The 20,050-nt window shown below is 40.7% G+C and overlaps 1 protein-coding gene across 1 annotated transcript; it reads right to left on the reverse strand.

Annotated features, from left to right (window-relative positions):
- Nucleotides 1–291: 291 nt before the first annotated feature.
- Nucleotides 292–17,971, reverse strand: LOC106570084 (dnaJ homolog subfamily C member 8). Its single transcript, XM_014142059.2, has 9 exons — nt 17,837–17,971; nt 16,768–16,869; nt 15,683–15,739; nt 5,083–5,149; nt 4,895–4,989; nt 4,551–4,622; nt 4,354–4,445; nt 2,118–2,193; nt 292–1,840 (listed from the first exon to the last, which is right to left on the reverse strand). Exons 1-9 carry the CDS (start codon nt 17,927–17,929, stop codon nt 1,715–1,717), a joined length of 780 nt encoding a protein of 259 aa, XP_013997534.1. The 5' UTR covers nt 17,930–17,971; the 3' UTR covers nt 292–1,714.
- Between the last annotated feature and the right edge of the window lie 2,079 nt (nt 17,972–20,050).

Consider the following 20,050-nt stretch of genomic DNA (forward strand, 5'->3'; position numbering starts at 1 on the left):
GTTTAATATCCTCATGTTGTATCCTATATGTGCACACTTGATAGTTGTCATTGAATTGATTTACAACTTACGCACTTCAAGTAAATATACGTTTGTATAATTTTTTGCTCGGTCACAATTTAGTCTAGTGGTCTTTGACAAATGAGCAATTGAATGTATTTTCAATTAATAATTATTAAAGACATAATGTTGAACAAGACTAAACTTGGGCTCATCATGCTTCACTTACAGGCAAGAACAAACTGACAAATGTCTTTGCTTTGATCACACTCAGACGACCTGACTATCTCCTAAGAATATCTTGGACATTTTTATTGTTATAGTGTAACGATTACAGTTCAACTGACAGAAAAACAGCTCTCACAGACTAGGCTTCGACTTTCCCTGGTACTGTAGATTGAGTGAAACACTGCTGCAATTAAACATTTGATATGAAAACAGAATGGATGCACAATGCTACTGCTAATTAAAGAACACTACTAGCGGTTAGATGATAGGTATAGGATCACGACCAATGGTCAGTTGGGGTAACATATTTTAATGTATTGGAGAAAACAAAATCAGAGGGGCTATCATCATGGGAATAGGAGTGGATTTGTGTCTCTGTCCCAAATGACACCCCATTTGCTTTTTAGTGCACTTCTTTCCCCCAGGACCCATATGGCTCTGGTCAAAAGTAGTGCATTATATATGGAATAGGATGCCAATTGGGACGCTACCTTTGTAGTAGAATCCCAACCCACTGTGGGTTTGAAACTGTGATGAGCAGATCGTCGGGGCTGCAGGTAGCCCTGTGGTTAGAGTGTTGGACTAGTAACCGAAAGGTTGCAAGATCGAATCCCCGAGCTGACAAGGTAAAAATCTGTCGTTCTGCCCCTGAACAAGGCAGTTAACCCACTGTTCCTGGGCCGCCAAAGAACAAATTCTTATTTACTTGCAAAGGGAAAAAAAAATAATCTGGATGGCAGGATACTTGAGATGTGGGGATACTCTCTTCCTCACTTTACAACCACGGTGCCTGAATAGAGGAGTAAACTACTCCCATTGTCCTCCAAGAGTGGCTGGATATTCTCCTTGTGTTTCACAGTAAGGGGAAAATTCCTTAATAACATGTTATAGCATCTTGTACCTATTGACGAACACAAATACAAGGCAGTCGTTAGCTAAGGATTTCATTATTCTACCCTCAACTAGATTGCCTTGTTTCGGAGTCAATACTTGGTAGACCACAAAATTGGCTTGTTACAAACAAGCTTTTATTTAAAGGTAAAAAAAAATAAAATAAAAGAAATACAGCACAAAAAGTCCAGTCAAACTAAGGTAGTTACAGAAATGGAAGATTTCCTGTCATCTTTTCTACTTTGATTGAGGACAGTAAGTGTGATGGTCCCATGGAGGTTGCAGATCACAATTATGTACATAAAAAAAAAAAAAAAACAAGCACAAAAACTACATTTCTCAGGAGGGTGGATGCACTGTCAAGTGTAAGTAAGAATGTTGGGCTGAGTCTCGATTCTCCAACCTTCTCTCGAAGTGTACACTTGCTATGGTGGAATTTTTACAATGGTGGAAACTCCCTCCAGCCAATGCTTACACACCACTCATATGCTTTTAAACATCACGTGGAGTGTGCAAGCACACACTTCTGGAAAAGGGTGGAGAATCGGGATGTAGCCTTTAGGTAGTATCCTTAAACCTCACATCTCAACAGACGTCACTCTCTCTGCTCCATCTTGACTTTAGGAGGCTTCAGGAAGGACCGGGGTTTCTTCTCTTTTTTTGCCTTGCTTTTGCCTGCCTGGAAACTCCTCCAACTGTCCACTCGCCCATCCCTTGTTTCCTTGTGAAAATATAAGGTAGAGTCAGCGATGTACGAAGTAAACAGCAACATCAGGGATGACTTCTGAAACAACTACGACTATCTGCAGTTCACCCTGCTGCTCGTGGCAACACCATACCCCTGAATCTCAGTTAAAACAACTGAAGAGCTAGTTATTCAACAGTAGGTACTCAGTCTCTCCTCATCCCAGCTTATTTTGGGTGATGATCAAAGTTCTGCTCAAAACATTACCCCCCAAAAATTACTAAAATGTATTTACAACCTTTTTTAAACATACCTCAAAGTTTTTCTGCCATTCCCTCTCTCGCTTAGCTTTCTCTGCCGTCTCAATCTCTTCCTCTCTTGCCCTTTTCCTGAAAAGGAAAACATGAAACATTGAATTCCATGGTATTCCCTCCTTAAGGACACAAAAAGATGACCAAAGACATTGAGGGCTATGTACAGTGCATTCGGAAAATATTCTGACCCCTTGACTTTTTCCACATTTTGTTACAGCCTTATTCCAAAACAAATTATGTAAATCTACACACAGTACCCCATAACAAAGCAAAAACAGGTTAAGAAATGTTTGCAAATATATTTAACATAAAAAAACAGAAATATTACATTTACATAAGTTTTCAGAGCCTTTACTCAGTACTTTATTGAAGCACCTTTGGCAGCAAATACATGCTTGAGTATGACACTACAAGCTTGGCACACCTATATTTGGGAGTTTCTCCCATTTTTTTTTTCCCTCTGCAAATCCTCTCAAGCTCTGTCAGGTTGGATGGGGAGCGTCACTGCACAGCTATTTTCAGGTCTTTCCAGAGATGTTCGATTAGGTTGAAGTCTGGGCTCTGGCTGGCCAACTCAAGGACGAACTTTCAGAGACTTGTCCCAAAGACACTCCAGCGTTGTCCTGGCTGTGTGCTTAGGGTCATTGTCCTGTTGGAGGGTGAACCTTCATCCCAGTCTGAGGTCCTAAGCGCTCTGGAGCAGGTTTTCATCAAGGATCTCTCTGTACTTTGCTCCGTTCATCTTTCCCTCAATCCTGACTAGTCTCCCAGTCCCTGCTGCTGAAAAACATCCCCACAGCATGATGCTGCCACCAACATGCTTCACCGTAGGGATGGTGCCAGGTTTCCTCCAGATGTGACACTTGGCATTCAGGACAGAGTTCAATCTTGGTTTCATCAGACCAGAGAATCTTGTTTCTCATGGTCTGAAAGTCCTTTAGGTGCCTTTTGGCAAACTCCAAGCGGGTTGTGCGTTTTATTGAGGAGTGGCTTCCGTCTTTATTTTTTAAAAATAAATTTGCAAACATTTCTAAAAACCTATTTTCTCTTTGTCATTATGCATTATTGTTTTCCTCCCCAATTTCAAATCATCTCATCGCTGCAAGTCCCCAATGGGATCAGGAGGCGAACGTCAAGCATCCTAAACATGACCCGCCAAACCGTGCTTATTAACACCCGCCTGCTTAACCCAGAATCCAGCCACACCAATGTGTTGGAGGAAACATTGTTCAACTGACTACCGTAGTCAGCCTGCAGAAGCCCGGCCCGCCACAAGGAGTCGCTAGAGCACGATGAGCCAAGTAAATATAAAATGGTAAAGCTGAAATGTGTTGAGTCAATAAGTATTCAACCCCTTTGTTATGGCAAGCCTAAATGTTGTTTAACATAAAATGTAAATGACTACCCCACACATACAGATAATTCTAAGGTCCCTCACTCGAGCAGCGAATTTCAAACACAGACTCAACCACAAAGACCAGGAATGTTTTCCAATGCCTCGCAAAGGGTACCTATTTGTAGATGGCTAAAATAAAAGTAGACATTGAAAATCCCTTTGAGCATGGTGAAGTTATTACACTTTGGGTGGTGTATCAATACACCCAGTCACTACAAATATATAGGCATCCTTCCTAACTCAGTTGCCGTAGAGGAAGAAAACCGCTCAGGGATTTCACCATGAGGCCAATGGTGACTTTAAAACCGTTAGAGTTTAATGGCTGTGATAGGCAAAAACTGTGGATGGATCAACAACATTGTAGTCACTCCATAATACTAAGTGAAAAGGAAGCTTGAACAGAATAAAAATATCCCAAAACATGCATCCTGTTTGCAACAAGGCACTAAAGTAAAACTGCAAAAATAATTACTTTATGTTCTGAATACAAAGTGTTATGTTTGGGGCAAATCCAACACCACTGAGTACCACTTCACATTTTGAAGCATGGTGGCGGCTGCACGTATGCTTGTCATCGGCAAGGACTAGGGAGGTTTTTTTGGATAAAAATAACCGGAATAGATGTTTTCTAGAGGAAAATCTGGTTCAGTCTGCTTTCCAACAGACACTAGGAGACAAATTCACCTTTCAGCAGGACAATAGCCTAAAACACAAGGCCAGATATACACTGGAGGCGCTTACCAAGACAACGCTGAATGTTACCAAGTGGCCTAGTTAAAGTTTGGATTTAAAAATCGGCTTCAAAATCTATGGCAAGTTGACTGAAATGGCACCATTACCTTTCATGCATGTCCTTGGCTTCCCGCTCCTTCCTCTTGATTTCAAGCTCTGCAAACAGCTTCATAGTCTGCTTGTACACCGCCTGTCTGAACTGACGATCAAGAGAAGAGTGGTTCCCTTAGTAAAATAACAATAAGCCCAATCTCAAAAACAGCCTTACATCTGTTCCAAGTTATATTTAACCACTTGTCAATACCATTTCTGGGTCATCCTCCTCCAAGAATTGAGGCTTCCCATCCTTCTTCAGCTGTTTCTTCTTCTCTTTCATCTGTTGCAATAAAAAAAGATGCAGTTGAAGTGTCATATGCTGTGGCAATACATGAACTCAACTGTAATAATGGCATCACTAGTATTAACACAATTGTACAGTAAATCTGTGTCCAAAATGGCACCCTATTCCCTTTATAGTGCAGTACTTTTGACCAGAACCCTATGGGTCATGGTCAAAAGTAGTGGACAATATAGGGAACAGGGTTCCATTTGGGAAGCTACTGTACCTATGAGACGTGTGAACAGAGGGACAGGTGGTTAGTTACTCACATTATGCTCAACATATTCCCTTCCTGCTTGGATCACATCAACTGCCCTCTTCTTCTGTTCTGGGTCCAGCAAGTTTTTGTATGCCTTGTCCACAGCTAGAAATACAGTGGGATTGGGGTTGTTAAGAACTCTTTGAATGTATTCGGCTAACTGATGTAGACATACTGTGACAGCAATCATATTTCTACCTTCAAAGGCTAGTTGTGCTCTGTCTGGATCATCCTGGTTCTTGTCTGGATGGACCAAGATGGACAACTGAAATGGAAGGAGAAATTAGTTAGCTTTCGTTAGTGTGAGAATCAACAATATCAAATCAAAGTGTATTTGTTAGATACACAGGACACATTGGGGTGTAAATGGCAGTGGTGTGAAAAGCACCCAATTGTCATACTTGAGTAAAAGTATAGATAGAAAGTTACTCAAGTAAAAGTCACCCAGTAATATACTACTTGAGTAAAAGTATTTGGTTTTAAAATATACTTAAGTATCAAAAGTAAAATTAATTGATAAAATATACTTAAGTATAAATCATTTCAAATTCTTATATTAAGCAAACCAGAAGGTACAATTTTCTTGTTTTTAAAATGCAATGAAATGCTTTATTTGTGAGCTCTCTCTCAACAGTGCAGTGAAACATGAACTCAAAACAATAACATAAGGCAATAAGTGGTAACAGTGCAATACAAATAAGGCAGTAGAGCATTAAAGATGGAATCTGCAGTGTGCGGAAACAATGCCACTGCCGCCCCACCACCTTTGTTATTGCTGCAGAGCTGAGGAGTGTGAGCAGAATGGTAAAGAAAATTGCAATAGGTAGTGCTCTTCTTTGTAGAGTCTGACCGATAAATCAGTCGACTGATAAATCAATATTATTGTCCGATAGCCTTTCACAAAAACATTTGCATCGGTCTTTATTCCACAGATAAAGCGGCGATATTATATACATTGAAATAACAAATACGTCTGCTAATTTGCAGTCGTTTTTTTTTTCTCCAGAGGGTGCTCTGTGGGTTGCTCGTTGAACATAATTCTGCCCTAAGCCATGAGGTGAGAGTAGGCCTTATTGTTTTTTATTTATTTAACTAGGCAAGTCAGTTAAGAACAAATTCTTATTTAAAGTGACGGTCTAGGAACAGTGGGTTAAAGCCTGTTGTGGATAGGGGGCAGTATTTTCACGGCCGGATGAGAAAAAAAACGTGCCCGATTTAATCTGGTTGCTACTCTTGCCCAGAAACTAGAATATGCATATAATTAGTAGATTTGGATAGAAAACACTCCAACGTTTCTAAAACTGTTTGAATGGTGTCTGTGAGTATAACAGAACTCATATGGCAGGCAAAAACCTGAGAAGATTCCAAGCAGGAAGTGGCCTATCTGCGAATTTGTAGTCCTTCTGTTGCATATCTATCGAAACTACAGTATCTGAGCTGTTACGTGACACTTTCTAAGGCTTCCATTGGCTCTCTAAAGCCTTCAGAAACCAGATTGAGGCGTCTCCTGTCTCTGGGCAGATAACAGGAGCACAGTTTGTCAGTGGACTGCCTGGTGACAGAAAGATTGGAGATGCGCGTTCACGAGATCATGCCATTTTTTATTTTTCTCTTTGAATGAATACAACATTGTCCGGTTGCAATATTATCGCTATTTTACGAGAAAAATAGCATAAAAATTGATTTTACACAGCGTTTGACATGCTTCTAAGTACGGTAATGGAACATTTTGAATTTCTTTGTCTGGAAATGCGCTCACGCGTTACCCTTTGGATAGTGACCTGAATGCACGAACAAAACGGGGGTATTTGGACATACAGTGGGGGAAAAAAGTATTTAGTCAGCCACCAATTGTGCAAGTTCTCCCACTTAAAAAGATGAGAGGCCTGTAATTTTCATCATAGGTACACTTCAACTATGATAGACAAAATGAGAAGAAAAAAAAATCCAGAAAATCACATTGTAGGATTTTTTATGAATTTATTTGCAAATTATGGTGGAAAATAAGTATTTGGTCAATAACAAAAGTTTCTCAATACTTTGTTATATACCCTTTGTTGGCAATGACACAGGTCAAACGTTTTCTGTAAGTCTTCACAAGGTTTTCACACACTGTTGCTGGTATTTTGGCCCATTCCTCCATGCAGATCTCCTCTAGAGCAGTGATGTTTTGGGGCTGTCGCTGGGCAACACGGACTTTCAACTCCCTCCAAAGATTTTCTACGGGGTTGAGATCTGGAGACTGGCCAGGCCACTCCAGGACCTTGAAATGCTTCTTACGAAGCCACTCCTTCGTTGCCCGGGCGGTGTGTTTGGGATCATTGTCATGCTGAAAGACCCAGCCACGTTTCATCTTCAATGCCCTTGCTGATGGAAGGAGGTTTTCACTCAAAATCTCTCGATACATGGCCCCATTCATTCTTTCCTTTACACGGATCAGTTGTCCTGGTCCCTTTGCAGAAAAACAGCCCCAAAGCATGATGTTTCCACCCCCATGCTTCACAGTAGGTATGGTGTTCTTTGGATGCAACTCAGCATTCTTTGTCCTCCAAACACGACGAGTTGAGTTTTTACCAAAGTTATATTTTGGTTTCATCTGACCATATGACATTCTCCCAATCCTCTTCTGGATCATCCAAATGCTCTCTAGCAAATTTCAGACAGGCCTGGACATGTACTGGCTTAAGCAGGGGGACACGTCTGGCACTGCAGGATTTGAGTCCCTGGCGGCGTAGTGTGTTACTGATGGTAGGCTTTGTTACTTTGGTCCCAACTCTCTGCAGGTCATTCACTAGGTCCCTCTGTGTGCTTCTGGGATTTTTGCTCACCGTTCTTGTGATCATTTTGACCCCACGGGGTGAGATCTTGCGTGGAGCCCCAGATCGAGGGAGATTATCAGTGGTCTTGTATGTCTTCCATTTCCTAATAATTGCTCCCACAGTTGATTTCTTCAAACCAAGCTGCTTACCTATTGCAGATTCAGTCTTTCTAGCCTGGTGCAGGTCTACAATTTTGTTTCTGGTGTCCTTTGACAGCTCTTTGGTCTTGGCCATAGTGGAGTTTGGAGTGTGACTGTTTGAGGTTGTGGACAGGTGTCTTTTATACTGATAACAACTTCAAACAGGTGCCATTAATACAGGTAACGAGAGGAGGACAGAGGAGCCTCTTAAAGAAGTTACAGGTCTGTGAGAGCCAGAAATCTTGCTTGCTTGTAGGTGACCAAATACTTATTTTCCACCATAATTTGCAAATAAATTCATAAAAAATCCTACAATGTGATTTTCTGGATTTTTTTCACTCATTTTGTCTGTCATAGTTGAAGTGTACTTATGATGAACATTACAGGCCTCTCTCATCTTTTTAAGTGGGAGAACTTGCACAATTGGTGGCTGACTAAATACTTTTTTCCCCCACTGTAACTATGGATTATTTGGAACAAAAACAACATTTGTTGTGGAAGTAGCAGTCCTGGGAGTGCATTCTGACGAAGAACAGCAAAGGTAATACCATTTTTCTATTAGTAATTCTGAGTTTAGTGAGCCCCGAAGTTGGCGGGTGTCTGAATGGCTAGCCTGTGATGGCTGAGCTATGTACTCAGAATATTGCAAAATGTGCTTTCGCCGAAAAGCCATTTTAAAATCTGACATAGCGATTGCATAAAGGAGTTCTGTATCTATAATTCTTAAAATAATTGTTATGTATTTTGTCAACGTTTATGAGTAATTTAGTAAATTCACCGGAAGTTTTGGGTGGGAATGCTAGTTCTGAACATCACATGCTAATGTAAAAAGCTGTTTTTTGATATAAATATGAACTTGATTGAACAAAACATGCATGTATTGTATAACAATGTCCTAGGAGTGTCATCTGATGAAGATCATCAAAGGTTAGTGCTGCATTTAGCTGTGTTTTGGGTTTTTGTGACATATGCTTGCTTTGAAAATGGCTGTGTGATTATTTTTGGCTGGGTACTCTCCTAACATAATCTAATGTTTTGCTTTCGCTGTAAAGCCTTTTTGAAATCGGACAATGTGGTTGGATTATCGAGTCTTATCTTTCAAATGGTGTAAAATAGTCATGTTTGAGAAATTTAAGTTATAGCATTTTTTATTTTTTTTGTATTTCGCGCCACGCTCTACCATTGGATATTGGTGAGGCGTTCCGTCTGTCCTCAACAGGTTTTAACTGCCTTGTTCAGGGGCAGAACGACAGATTTATACCTTGTCAGGTCGGGGATTCGATCCACTTTCGGTAACTGGCCCAACGCTCTAACCACTAGGCTACCTGCCTGTCTGTTTGACAGCGTATTTGAGTAAGTAAATAATCAAAAGTGCACTATACCAAGCAAGCAGCCCTGTCCTCATCACTTAGTTAACGTTAGCTGGCCAGCTAGCAAGCAATGTAGTTAAGGCTCCATCTAGCCAGGTACAGAGCTGCTCACTCTCACGCATTGGCTTTGAGACAAACGCATTTGACCCTCTTCTCACAGCACACACCTCATATCTCACGCATTAGAAAAATAAAAGCAGTACTTTTCAATTAGTCCGTTGTATAGTCAGCGCGTTTACTTTTCCGACTATACTCCGAATCGTTTCGAAAGCAGAGCATCTGCAACTGCCATTTAACACCACGAGCTGAACCTGTAGAATTGTGACGTCTCGCCACGGCGCGTTGAAGCATATGATTGGTCTAGTTATGTAAAGCATCAAGGGGATTGGATGCGTGTTTTAAAGAAACGCCCCTGAAGGTTACAGTGGAGCTGAATAGAGAGAGAGAATGTTCTCTGCTTATAAAACTCTAAAAAGAGTATCACGGTGGCGCTGTTCGTTGTCAACAAAATTAGGTTGCTGTTACTCGAGTCTCTATTGCAGAATTCAGCCTTCTGACAGCATGTGCTAACGTCAATTTAATTCACACTAGTCCCCTCGCTCGGTGATTGGCGTTTCGTCTGTGACAACGAAAAGCCAGCTGTATGTTTTAGCAGGGAAGTTTGGCAGGGTGACCTGATTTGTAACTATGAAAATAATTTTGTCAAACACATCGTGAACCCAAAAGTGTACGTTTTATTCTAGAGGGGCGTCAATAACTGGAAAAATAATTGGGTTAGGGTGTAAAGCAAGATTTATGTCATCTTGTCTTCAGGATTTCTTATTATTGATTTACTTTTAGTCTGATCAGTGAAACAATTCTAATTCTTAACAATAGGCTAAAATATAGGGTAATTACTGTTCTTGTCAGTAAGAACACTTATTCCCCACACTTATTTTATTATTCCTCTTCTTCACAATTTTATCAGTGTAATCACATATACCTACTTGTGTCTTTGAAAATTAATTATATCAGGCTATGTATTTTTGCAGTACTTTGTGGACAGTTTTGAACAAGTCATATAAATAGACATTAGATATTAAATGCTCCAGGTATCAAATACAATTTGACACTTTAGTATTGTGCATATGCTAGGCAGAAATGGTATGGGGACTCACAACCAATCCTATGTTGTCCATGTAGAGCAATATGATGTCAAGGAGCTTCAACTAGTTGGCATAAACCACCTGAATATTGATATTTACTTGAAGGTTGGGTGATTGAGAAATTAATTGTTATAACAAGAACATTTTCAAACACCCAGCACTTCAGGGGAAGCCAATCCAGCAAGGAGGAATTTCTTCCAGCCCTATTTTAAAGAGTTCACCCAAATTACAAAATCTTTGTGTCCTTACCTTGAAAGCAATCTATGGACAAGGAGACTGCAATCTATGATTCAGTTATCGACTGCCAATTAATATTTTTTTAGATGTACTTTCAATTTAATCCCCCAAAAATGTCTTAGTAACAAAGTCAGCGAATGTTGAGTGTTAACATTCAAAGCATCCTGAATACACCTGACCTGTGGTTTTTATTTTTACATTTTCCACCATGGTCATACGCCTAAGCCATGTCAAAATACATAGAATTGCATTTAAAACAGTACAATTTTCCATCTAGGGGTTTGTGCCAGGGCGCAATGAAATTCTCATAGCAAATATCACTCCAAGCTTTCTTCAAAAGTTGGCAGCCCTGCAGGAAGGTAGTTAGCTTAGCTATCATTCAGGCGATGTGCTTGCTTGCGTTCATGATGAGATAAGATTGTTGTTAGCTAGCTAGCTAAATTAGAACGTGTGTTACTAAAACCAGTGCAGTAACTATTTTTCTGCATTAACGTTCAGTCATCAGCGGATGCCATTTGCAGTTGAAATATACAGCCAATGAATTTTGTATTGAATAACAGTAATTTACATTATGGTTTCAGTAAGAAAACATTGTCCTAATAAAGAGCTAGCGTGTGCTTGTTGTAACAAGCTCTCATTGGGTTTCCACTGCCACAAAAAATGTAGGAAAACAAGAGGTTGCTTTTTGGTCTTAATTTAAGGTTAGGGTTAGCAGTGAGGTTAAGAGAAATTGTAGAAATAGGCAGGGTTTATGACTTTGTGGCTGTGGTAACTAGTGACAACCCTCTCATTGCAAGGTTGCCATAAAGGCACTGCATCTCAGTGCTAGAGGTGTCACTACAGACCCTGGTTCGATTCCAGGCTGTATCACAACCGGCCATGATTAGGAGTACCATAGGGCGGCGCACAATTGGCCCAGCGTTGTCCATGTAGAGCAATATGATGTCAAGGAGCTTCAACTAGGGTAGGCCGTCATTGTAAATATGAATTTGTTAACTGATTGCCTAATTAAATAAAAAATGTATTTAAAAGTGTTTCTTTACATGACCTTTGTAAAGCACTGTAGTGAATCTACTCAATACAAATTACATCTCGTGGTGACATTACAAACTGCAAGCTTCTGTATTGGTTATGAACAGTGCCGTTTCAGATTTACTTTGAGACTGAGTTTAATTCATTCAGCCCTTATTGTTTATTCGTGTGCTTGTGGTGCTTCAGCACAAACACTTATGGATTCTTACCCACTGCAGTAGATAGGTAAACTTAAAGATTTGTCTAAGGAGGTAAACTGAACAACTTTTGAATTTACTTTCATACTTATATAGTTGCTTTTTGATAGTTATCATGTAAACCACAAATAGAATGTTCTTAAATAATGTTCATTGAATTACTTAAGAAATCAACATTTAGATCTGTTAATCTTTTGGCGCCAAATACACTTAAACTCAGTTAATCAAAATTCCTGACATTTAATCCTAGCAAAAAATTCCCTGTTTTAGGTCAGTTAGGATCACCACTTTATTTTAAGAATGTGAAATGTCAGAATAATAGTAGAGAATAATTTATTTCAGCATTTATTTATTTCATCACATTCCCAGTTTACATACACTCAATTAGTATTTGGTAGCATTGCCTTTAAATTGTTTAACTTGGGTCAAAGTTTCAGGTAGCCTTCCACAAGCTTCCCACAATAAGTTGGGTAAATTTTGGCCCATCCTCTTGACAGAGCTGGTGTAACTGAGTCAGGTATGTAGGCCTCCTTGCTCGCACATGCTTTTTCAGTTCTGCCCACAAATTTTCTATGGGATTGATGTCAGGGCCACTCCAATACCTTGACTTTGTTGTCCTTAAGCCACTTTGCCACAACTTTACTTGGGGTCATTGTCCATTTGGAAGACCCATTTGCGACCAAGCTTTACAGTGAGGGAAAAAAGTATTTGATCCCCTGCTGATTTTGTACATTTGCCCACTGACAAAGAAATGATCCGTCTGTAATTTTAATGGTAGGTTTATTTGAACAGTGAGAGACAGAATAAAAACAAAAAAAATCCAGAAAAACACATCAAAAATGTTATAAATTAATTAGCATTTTAATGAGGGAAATAAGTATTTGACCCCTCTGCAAAACATGACTTAGTACTTGTTGGCAATCACAGAGGTCAGACGTTTCTTATAGTTAGCCACCAGGTTTGCACACATCTCAGGAGGGATTTTGTCCCGCTCCTCTTTGCAGATCTTCTCCAAGTCATTAAGGTTTCGAGGCTGACGTTTGGCAACTCGAACCTTCAGCTCCCTCCACAGATGTTCTATGGGATTAAGGTCTGGAGACTGGCTAGGCCACTCCAGGACCTTAATGTGCTTCTTCTTGAGCCACTCCTTTGTTGCCTTGGCTGTGTGTTTTGGGTCATTGTCATGCTGGAATACCCATCCACGACCCATTTTCAATGCCCTGGCTGAGGGAAGGAGGTTCTCACCCAAGATTTGACGGTACATGGCCCCGTCCATCGTCCCTTTGATGCGGTGAAGTTGTCCTGTCCCCTTAGTAGAAAAACACTCCCAAAGAATAATGTTTCCACCTCCATGTTTGATGGTGGGGATGGTGTTCTTGGGGTCATAGGCAGCATTCCTCCTCCTCCAAACACGGCGAGTTGAGTTGATGCCAAAGAGCTCCTATTTGGTCTCATCTGACCACAACACTTTCTCCCAGTTGTCCTCTGAATCATTCAGATGTTCATTAGCAAACTTCAGACGGGCATGTGTATGTGCTTTCTTGAGCAGGGGGACCTTGCGGGCGCTGCAGGATTTCAGTCCTTCACGGTGTAGTGTGTTACCAATTGTTTTCTTGGTGACTACGGTCCCAGCTACCTTAAGATCATTGACAAGATCCTCCCGTGTAGTTCTGGGCTGATTCCTCACCATTCTCATGATCATTGCAACTCCACGAGGTGAGATCTTGCATGGAGCCCCAGGCCGAGGGAGATTGACAGTTCTTTTGTGTTTCTTCCATTTGCGAATAATCACACCAACTGTTGTCACCTTCTCACCAAGCTGCTTGGCGATGGTCTTGTAGCCCATTCCAGCCTTGTGTAGGTCTACAATCTTGTCCCTGACATCCTTGGAGAGCTCTTTGGTCTTGGCCATGGTGGAGAGTTTGGCATCTGATTGATTTACTTCTGTGGACAGGTGTCTTTTATACAGGTAACAAGCTGAGATTAGGAGCACTCCCTTTAAGTGTGTGCTCCTAATCTCAGCTCGTTACCTGTATAAAAGACACCTAGGAGCCAGAAATCTTTCTGATTGAGAGGGGGTCAAATACTTATTTCCCTCATTAAAATGCAAATCAATTTATAAAATTTCTGACGTGCGTTTTTCTGGATTTTTTTGTTTGTTCTGTCTCTCACTGTTCAAATAAACCTACCATTAAAATTGCCTGATCAGTGTCAGTGGGCAAACGTACAAAATCAGCAGGCGATCAAATACTGGGGACGAGATGTTGCTTCAATATATCCGCATAATTTTTGAGCCTCATGATGCCATCTATTTTGTGAAGTGCACCTGTCCCTCCTGCAGCAAAGCACCCCCACAACATGATGCTGCCACCCCGTGCTTCACGGTTGGGCTGGTGTTCTTCGGCTTGCAAGCCTCCCCCTTTTTCCTCCAAACATAACGATGGTCATTGTGGCCAAACAGTTCTATTTTTGTTACATCAGACCAGAGGACATTTCTCCAAAAAGTACAATCTTTGTCCCCATGTGCAGTTGCAAACCGTAGTCTGGCATTTTTTGTCAGTTTTGGAGCAGTGGCTTCTTCCTTGCTGAGCAGCCATTCAGGTTGTCGATACAGGACTCGTTTTACTGTGGATATAGATACTTTGTACCTGTTTCCTCCAGCATCTTCACAAGGTCCTTTGCTGTTGTTCTGGGATTGATTTGCACTTTTCGCACCAAAGTACGTTCATCTCTAGTAGACAGAACGAGTCTCCTTCCTGAGCGGTATGACGGCTACGTGGTGTTTATACTTGCATACTATTGTTTGTACAGATGAATGTGGTACGTTCAGGCATTTGGAAATTGCTCCCAAGGATGAACCAGACATGTGGAGGTCTATAATTCTTTCTCTGAGGTCTTGGCTGATTTCTTTTGATTTTCCCATGATGTCAAGCAAAGAGGCACAGTTTGAAGGTAGGCCTTGAAATACATCCACAGGTACACCTCCGATTGACTCAAATGATGTCAATTAGCCTATCAGACGCTTCTAAAGCCACGACATCATTTTCTGGAATTTTCCAAGCTATTTAAAGGCACAGTCAACTTAGTGCATGTAAACTTCTGACCCACTGGAATTGTGATACAGTGAATTATAAGTCAAATAATCTGTCTGTAAACAATTGTTGGAAAAATTACTTGTGTCATGCACAAAGTAGACGTCCTAACCGACCTGCCAAAACTATAGTTTGTTAACAAGAAATTTGTGGAGCGGTTGAAAAACGAGTTTGAATGACTCCAACTTAAGTGTATGTTAACTTCCGACTTCAACTGTACCTATAAATAGTCGGTGACCTTTGCCTCCCTAAAATTGGTATCGGACCCCAAAATCCAATATAAGTCTGGCTCTACTTTCTTCATGCATGCAATGATGTCAGAGGGGGAAAAAAACAGTGTTCGTTGTTTGCAGTAACTTCTTTGTTATTGTAATATTGCAAATGGATGTGGCTGTTTCACTATTAAGGACATCAGCTATAAAGATATGGTGGAAAATATAAAACTATAGAATATACACTATTTACTATGGAATGTACTGTCAATGTGACAGTTATTTACAGTAGATAAAGTGAGCAGTACAATTAAATAATAACAGCAATGATGGTAGTGAGTGAAAGTGTGTATGTATGAAAGTGTGAATGGGTGTGTCAAGAGTCAGTGCAAATAGTATTTTAATAGGGTGTGGGTGACTAGCAGGTACAGTATGTGCAGGTAGAAAGCTAGGTTTAGCTGTTCAACAGTGTTATGACCTGGAAGCTGTGTTGGAACCGGTAGATCCAAGACCGGATCCTCCGGTACCTACTGTCAGATTTGTAGTATACCTACCGCTCTGAACCTCTTCTTCAACTCCTCATCTGTTGCCTCTGGATCAATTTGTAACACCTGGAATTCAAATTAGGCATTAAGCAACACAGATGTGTATTTACCTTAACTAGGCAAGTCAGCTAAAAACAAATTCTTATTTACAATGATGGGCTACCAAAAGACCTCCTGTGGGGACAGGGGCTGGGATAAAAAAAAATATATATATATATATATGACAGCGATTAAAATAGCTAGACAAAGTTTACGGTGTTGTACAAAGGATGTTGCAAGACCCACTGGATGCTTATTTTAAAACCCTCTTAGGCCTCACTCCTCCCTATCTGTGATACCTACTGCAGCCCTCATCCTCCACATACAACACCTGTTCTGCCAGTCACATTCTGTTAAAAAGGTCCCCAAAGCACACGCATCAAATCAAATTTTATTTGTCACATGTGCCTAATACAACAGGTGTAGACCTTAGAGTGAAATGCTTACTTACAAGCCCTTAACCAACAATGCAGTTAAGAAAAATAAGTGTTAGGTAAAAAAAGAAGGTGTGGTGTTGCTACTATACTGTGTTGTCATGTGTTGCTGTCATGCTCTGTTGTTTTAGGTCTCTCTTCATGCAGTGTTGTGTCTCTCTTGTCATAGATATATATATATATATCATCTTTTTTTTAAAATTTTATCCCAGCCCCCGTCCCCACAGGAGGCCTTTTGGTAGGCCATCATTGTAAATAAGAATTTGTTTTTAACTGACTTGCCTAGTTAAATAAGGTTTAAATAAACATGTTACACTACCCCTTTTCCTTTGAGAAACACTTTTGCACTTTACCATCTCGCCCAAATACAACAGTCACACAAAGTTAACATTTAACTTCTGACACTAATGCAGCACCTTCAACAAGAATCTCAAATGGGTTGAAACCTGCAACGATGTGTCTGTCAGCACAACACCTAAGCCATTATGGCAAGAGGTTTGAACTTCTTAATGAGGTCGCTGGTGTTGTACTAAGGGCACTTCAATGCAGTTATACACAACGACCTTGTCACAATAATAATAGATCAACTACAGCTGCATGTGACAGGAACTAGCCACTTACCTCAAACGGGTTTAAATTGAAGTAGGATGACCCAGGTCTGAGCAGCCTGTCTATTTGCTGCTTCGAGGTTAGCACAGAGTCTCTTTTCTCTATCTGCTTTACCTGTTGGTCAGAGACATGCCATATTAGTTAGGGTCACAGAAGTTCAGTCATGGTCATATTAGCAAGCAAATGGATATTTACATAATCTTGGTCCCTTTCACTGGCCAGCTGGCGTAGCATTATCTGTCATGACTCATGAGTCCACTTGGGGAAGGTTGGATAGATGGAACTGAGCATGTTTACATTCATGCCAGAGATCCAACCCACTTGCTTACAGCTGCAGTAGGGTCAGACAGGCTTCCTGTCTAGATTAAGACACCCCAAAGCTGGTGCGAGATATGGCTCAGAAAATGAAACTCCATCCAGGGATGAGAAATGTGTTGAATTCCTAAAATTGTCCCATTACCCTAACTGTTCCACCGAGAAGATTGAATGACTTCTAAAAACGAGTAGTCTTTCAATCTTCTTGGTGTAACAGTTGGCATAATGGGACAATTCGGAGTACTATACAACGCATTTCTCATCCCTGGATTGAGGTATATTTTCCGAGTCATATATCTTAATCTACACAGGAAGCCTGTCCAACCTAGTGCAGTTAGCTGTAAAGAGGGTCGAATCTGCTGTGCTGGCTAGCAAGAGCACAAAACAGATCAAATACTCAACAATTTCACCACTGTTTAAATGGGAAACAAAATTCCTCTACACTGATAGAATAGCGGTGTAACAAACTATATACGTGTAATGATCACAGAGAAGTGTGTACTGGCGAATCGACAACACTACTCTGTTAGCGTTAGCAATTGGTAGCTTAGCTTAGTTAGTTAGCACGAACACACACCGTGTTATGCGAGCTAGGTAGCCCAGTTAACGTTAGCTAACTTTAGCCCCTCTAGCTTTTTAGCTAGCAGATGTTTGTAGGCCTCATAAATGCAGGTCCAGGGAACGAATTGTCGGTATTTGTCAAATCCATAATGTTAGGTTACATATCAACACACTGTGTAATATGTATTTCCTAAATGTATCTTACCTCTGTGTAGAAATGATTGAACAAATCATCCGGACCACTCTGGGTAGAGGGCTCTCCTCCAGCAGCCGCCATCTTGGCTAAGACTTCACTCATCTGACGTCACAATATCCACTATCACATGACTGTCAATGCAGTTTTGGAGTTTTTGCGCTCAAATACATTTATACAAATAAAAAAATAGGGACCTTCAATAAATGTCAATGAAATATATAAAACATATTGCAAAGATGTATGATCGCTAATAGCACAGGTCCGGTTTCAGGTTGTCCTTTGAAACATTTCCCAAACAATTCAATAAATTGCATTCAACATAGCTAGCTTACACTATAAAACTTGTAATAAAATGTTGATAAAAAATTGAAAACAGGTTAAAATATTTATTATTTTGATCAAAAAATTATTCGGGTGTTCAAAAATATACCACAACATTTCCACCAATTGTCCTTCACTGAACAGAAAAAGCAGTTTTCAATCGGACAATTCAGAGTATCTGCGCGTGTTCCTGGAAAGGGAGCTCTCATCAGATTCCGAGCCGGTGAAGCGTCCTCCACGCGACGGTCTCCAGAGTCCATAGAGAAAGTCTTCTAGGTTGGTCAGTCGTGTGTCCAGAGCTGTCAACTTCTGCTCGGTCACCTCCTGTAGCCTGAATCCTTGTTGAAACATCGACTGCATGTCCGCAGTGTACTGCAGCTGAGGCGGCAGCGGTTGAAATGAAAATTACCAATACTATCTCAATCATTGTTGCAAGTTATATACATTTGTCTCCAAAAATATGAATTAAGCTCACGTGTACTGTCTACTACTGATACTGTATGGATAAATATCTTATAAACCCCAGACACATCTATGATGAAACGTATTGGTCAGTCACCTGGTTTTGATTCCTCTTGATGATTCTAAGGTTGATGAAGAGGATGATCAGCAAGACCACAACCAGAGCAAAGGTGACATTGGGCCACTCATGGAGTGCCCAGAACATGGCATCACTGCAAGAGCCATGGACACATGTGTCCCGAATGCCCACTTGAGGGAACTCCATTCCAACTTGTGACCACGAGGGGATCCCACAGAGATTCATGCACGCCATCTCTGATAGTGTCCTCTTTTTCTTCTCCGGTCAATTGACGAGGTGTATGCTCATGAGAAACCAAAGTCGGTATATGCAGACTTGAGAATATGAAATTCCACAACCTCAACCCCTATTGTGATGTAATAGTGCTAGACAACTGTGAAAGACGTCATAAAAGAGTACATGTTCAATAGAAATAGGCACTGTTGCTTTTTGCCAAGCTAAATCATATCCCCACCTTTCACATACATCACACCAGTCTTGAAATCCCAAAGAATAACACGTCAATTTACTTGAACAAAACTGTATATAAACAATAAATAAAAAATGCCTATCAAAAGTTTAAGAACATCTACTCATTCAAGGGTTTTTCTTTATTTTTACAATTTTCTACATTGTAGAATGATAGTGAAGACATCAGAACTATGAAATAACACATATGGAATCATGTAGTAACCAAAAAAGTGTTAAACAAATCAAAATATATTTCATATTTAGATTCTTCAAAGTAGCCACCCTTTGCCTTGATGACAGCTTTGCACACTCTTGGCATTCTCTCAACCAGCTTCATGAGGTAGTCACCTGGAATTATTTTCCAAAAGTCTTGAAGGAGTTCCCACATATGCTGAGCACTTGTTGGCTGCTTTTCCTTCACTCTGAGGTTGAACTCATGACAAACAATCTGAATAGGCTTCAGTTCAGGTGATTGTGGAGGCCAGGTCATCTGATGCATTACTCCATCACTCTCCTTCTTGTTCAAATAGCCCTTATGTAACCGATGTGAAATGGCTAGTTAGTTAGCGGTGGTGCGCGCTAATAGCATTTCAATCAGTGACGTCACTCGCTCTGAGACTTGAAGTAGGGTTTCCCCTTGCCTTGCAAGGGCCGCGGCTTTTGTGGCGCGATGGGTAACGATGCTTGCAAGGGTCCCTGGTTCGAGCCCGGGTTGGGGCGAAGAGAGGGATGGAACCTACACTGTTACACTTACACAGCCTGGAGGTGTGTTTTGGGTCATTGTCCTGTTGAAAAACAAATGATAGCCCCACTAAGCGCAAACCAGATGGGATGGCGTATCACTGCAGAATGCTGTAGTAGCCATGCTGGTTAAGTTTGCCTTGAATTCTAAATAAATCACCAACAGTGTC

The sequence above is a fragment of the Salmo salar genome, chromosome ssa14 (genome assembly GCF_905237065.1).
Source record: "Salmo salar chromosome ssa14, Ssal_v3.1, whole genome shotgun sequence".
Classification (NCBI taxonomy): domain Eukaryota; kingdom Metazoa; phylum Chordata; class Actinopteri; order Salmoniformes; family Salmonidae; genus Salmo; species Salmo salar.

Coding starts and splice junctions, on each gene's coding strand:
- LOC106570084 (XM_014142059.2), bottom strand. CDS start 17,929: ATGAGTGAAGTCTTAGCCAAGATGGCGGCTGCTGGAGGAGAGCCCTCT. Junction 5,150..15,682: donor TGAAGAAGAGGTTCAGAGCG/GTAGGTATACTA, acceptor CTTCCATTTCAG/TTGTCCATCTTGGTCCATCC. Junction 4,623..4,894: donor GGGAATATGTTGAGCATAAT/GTGAGTAACTAA, acceptor TTATTGCAACAG/ATGAAAGAGAAGAAGAAACA.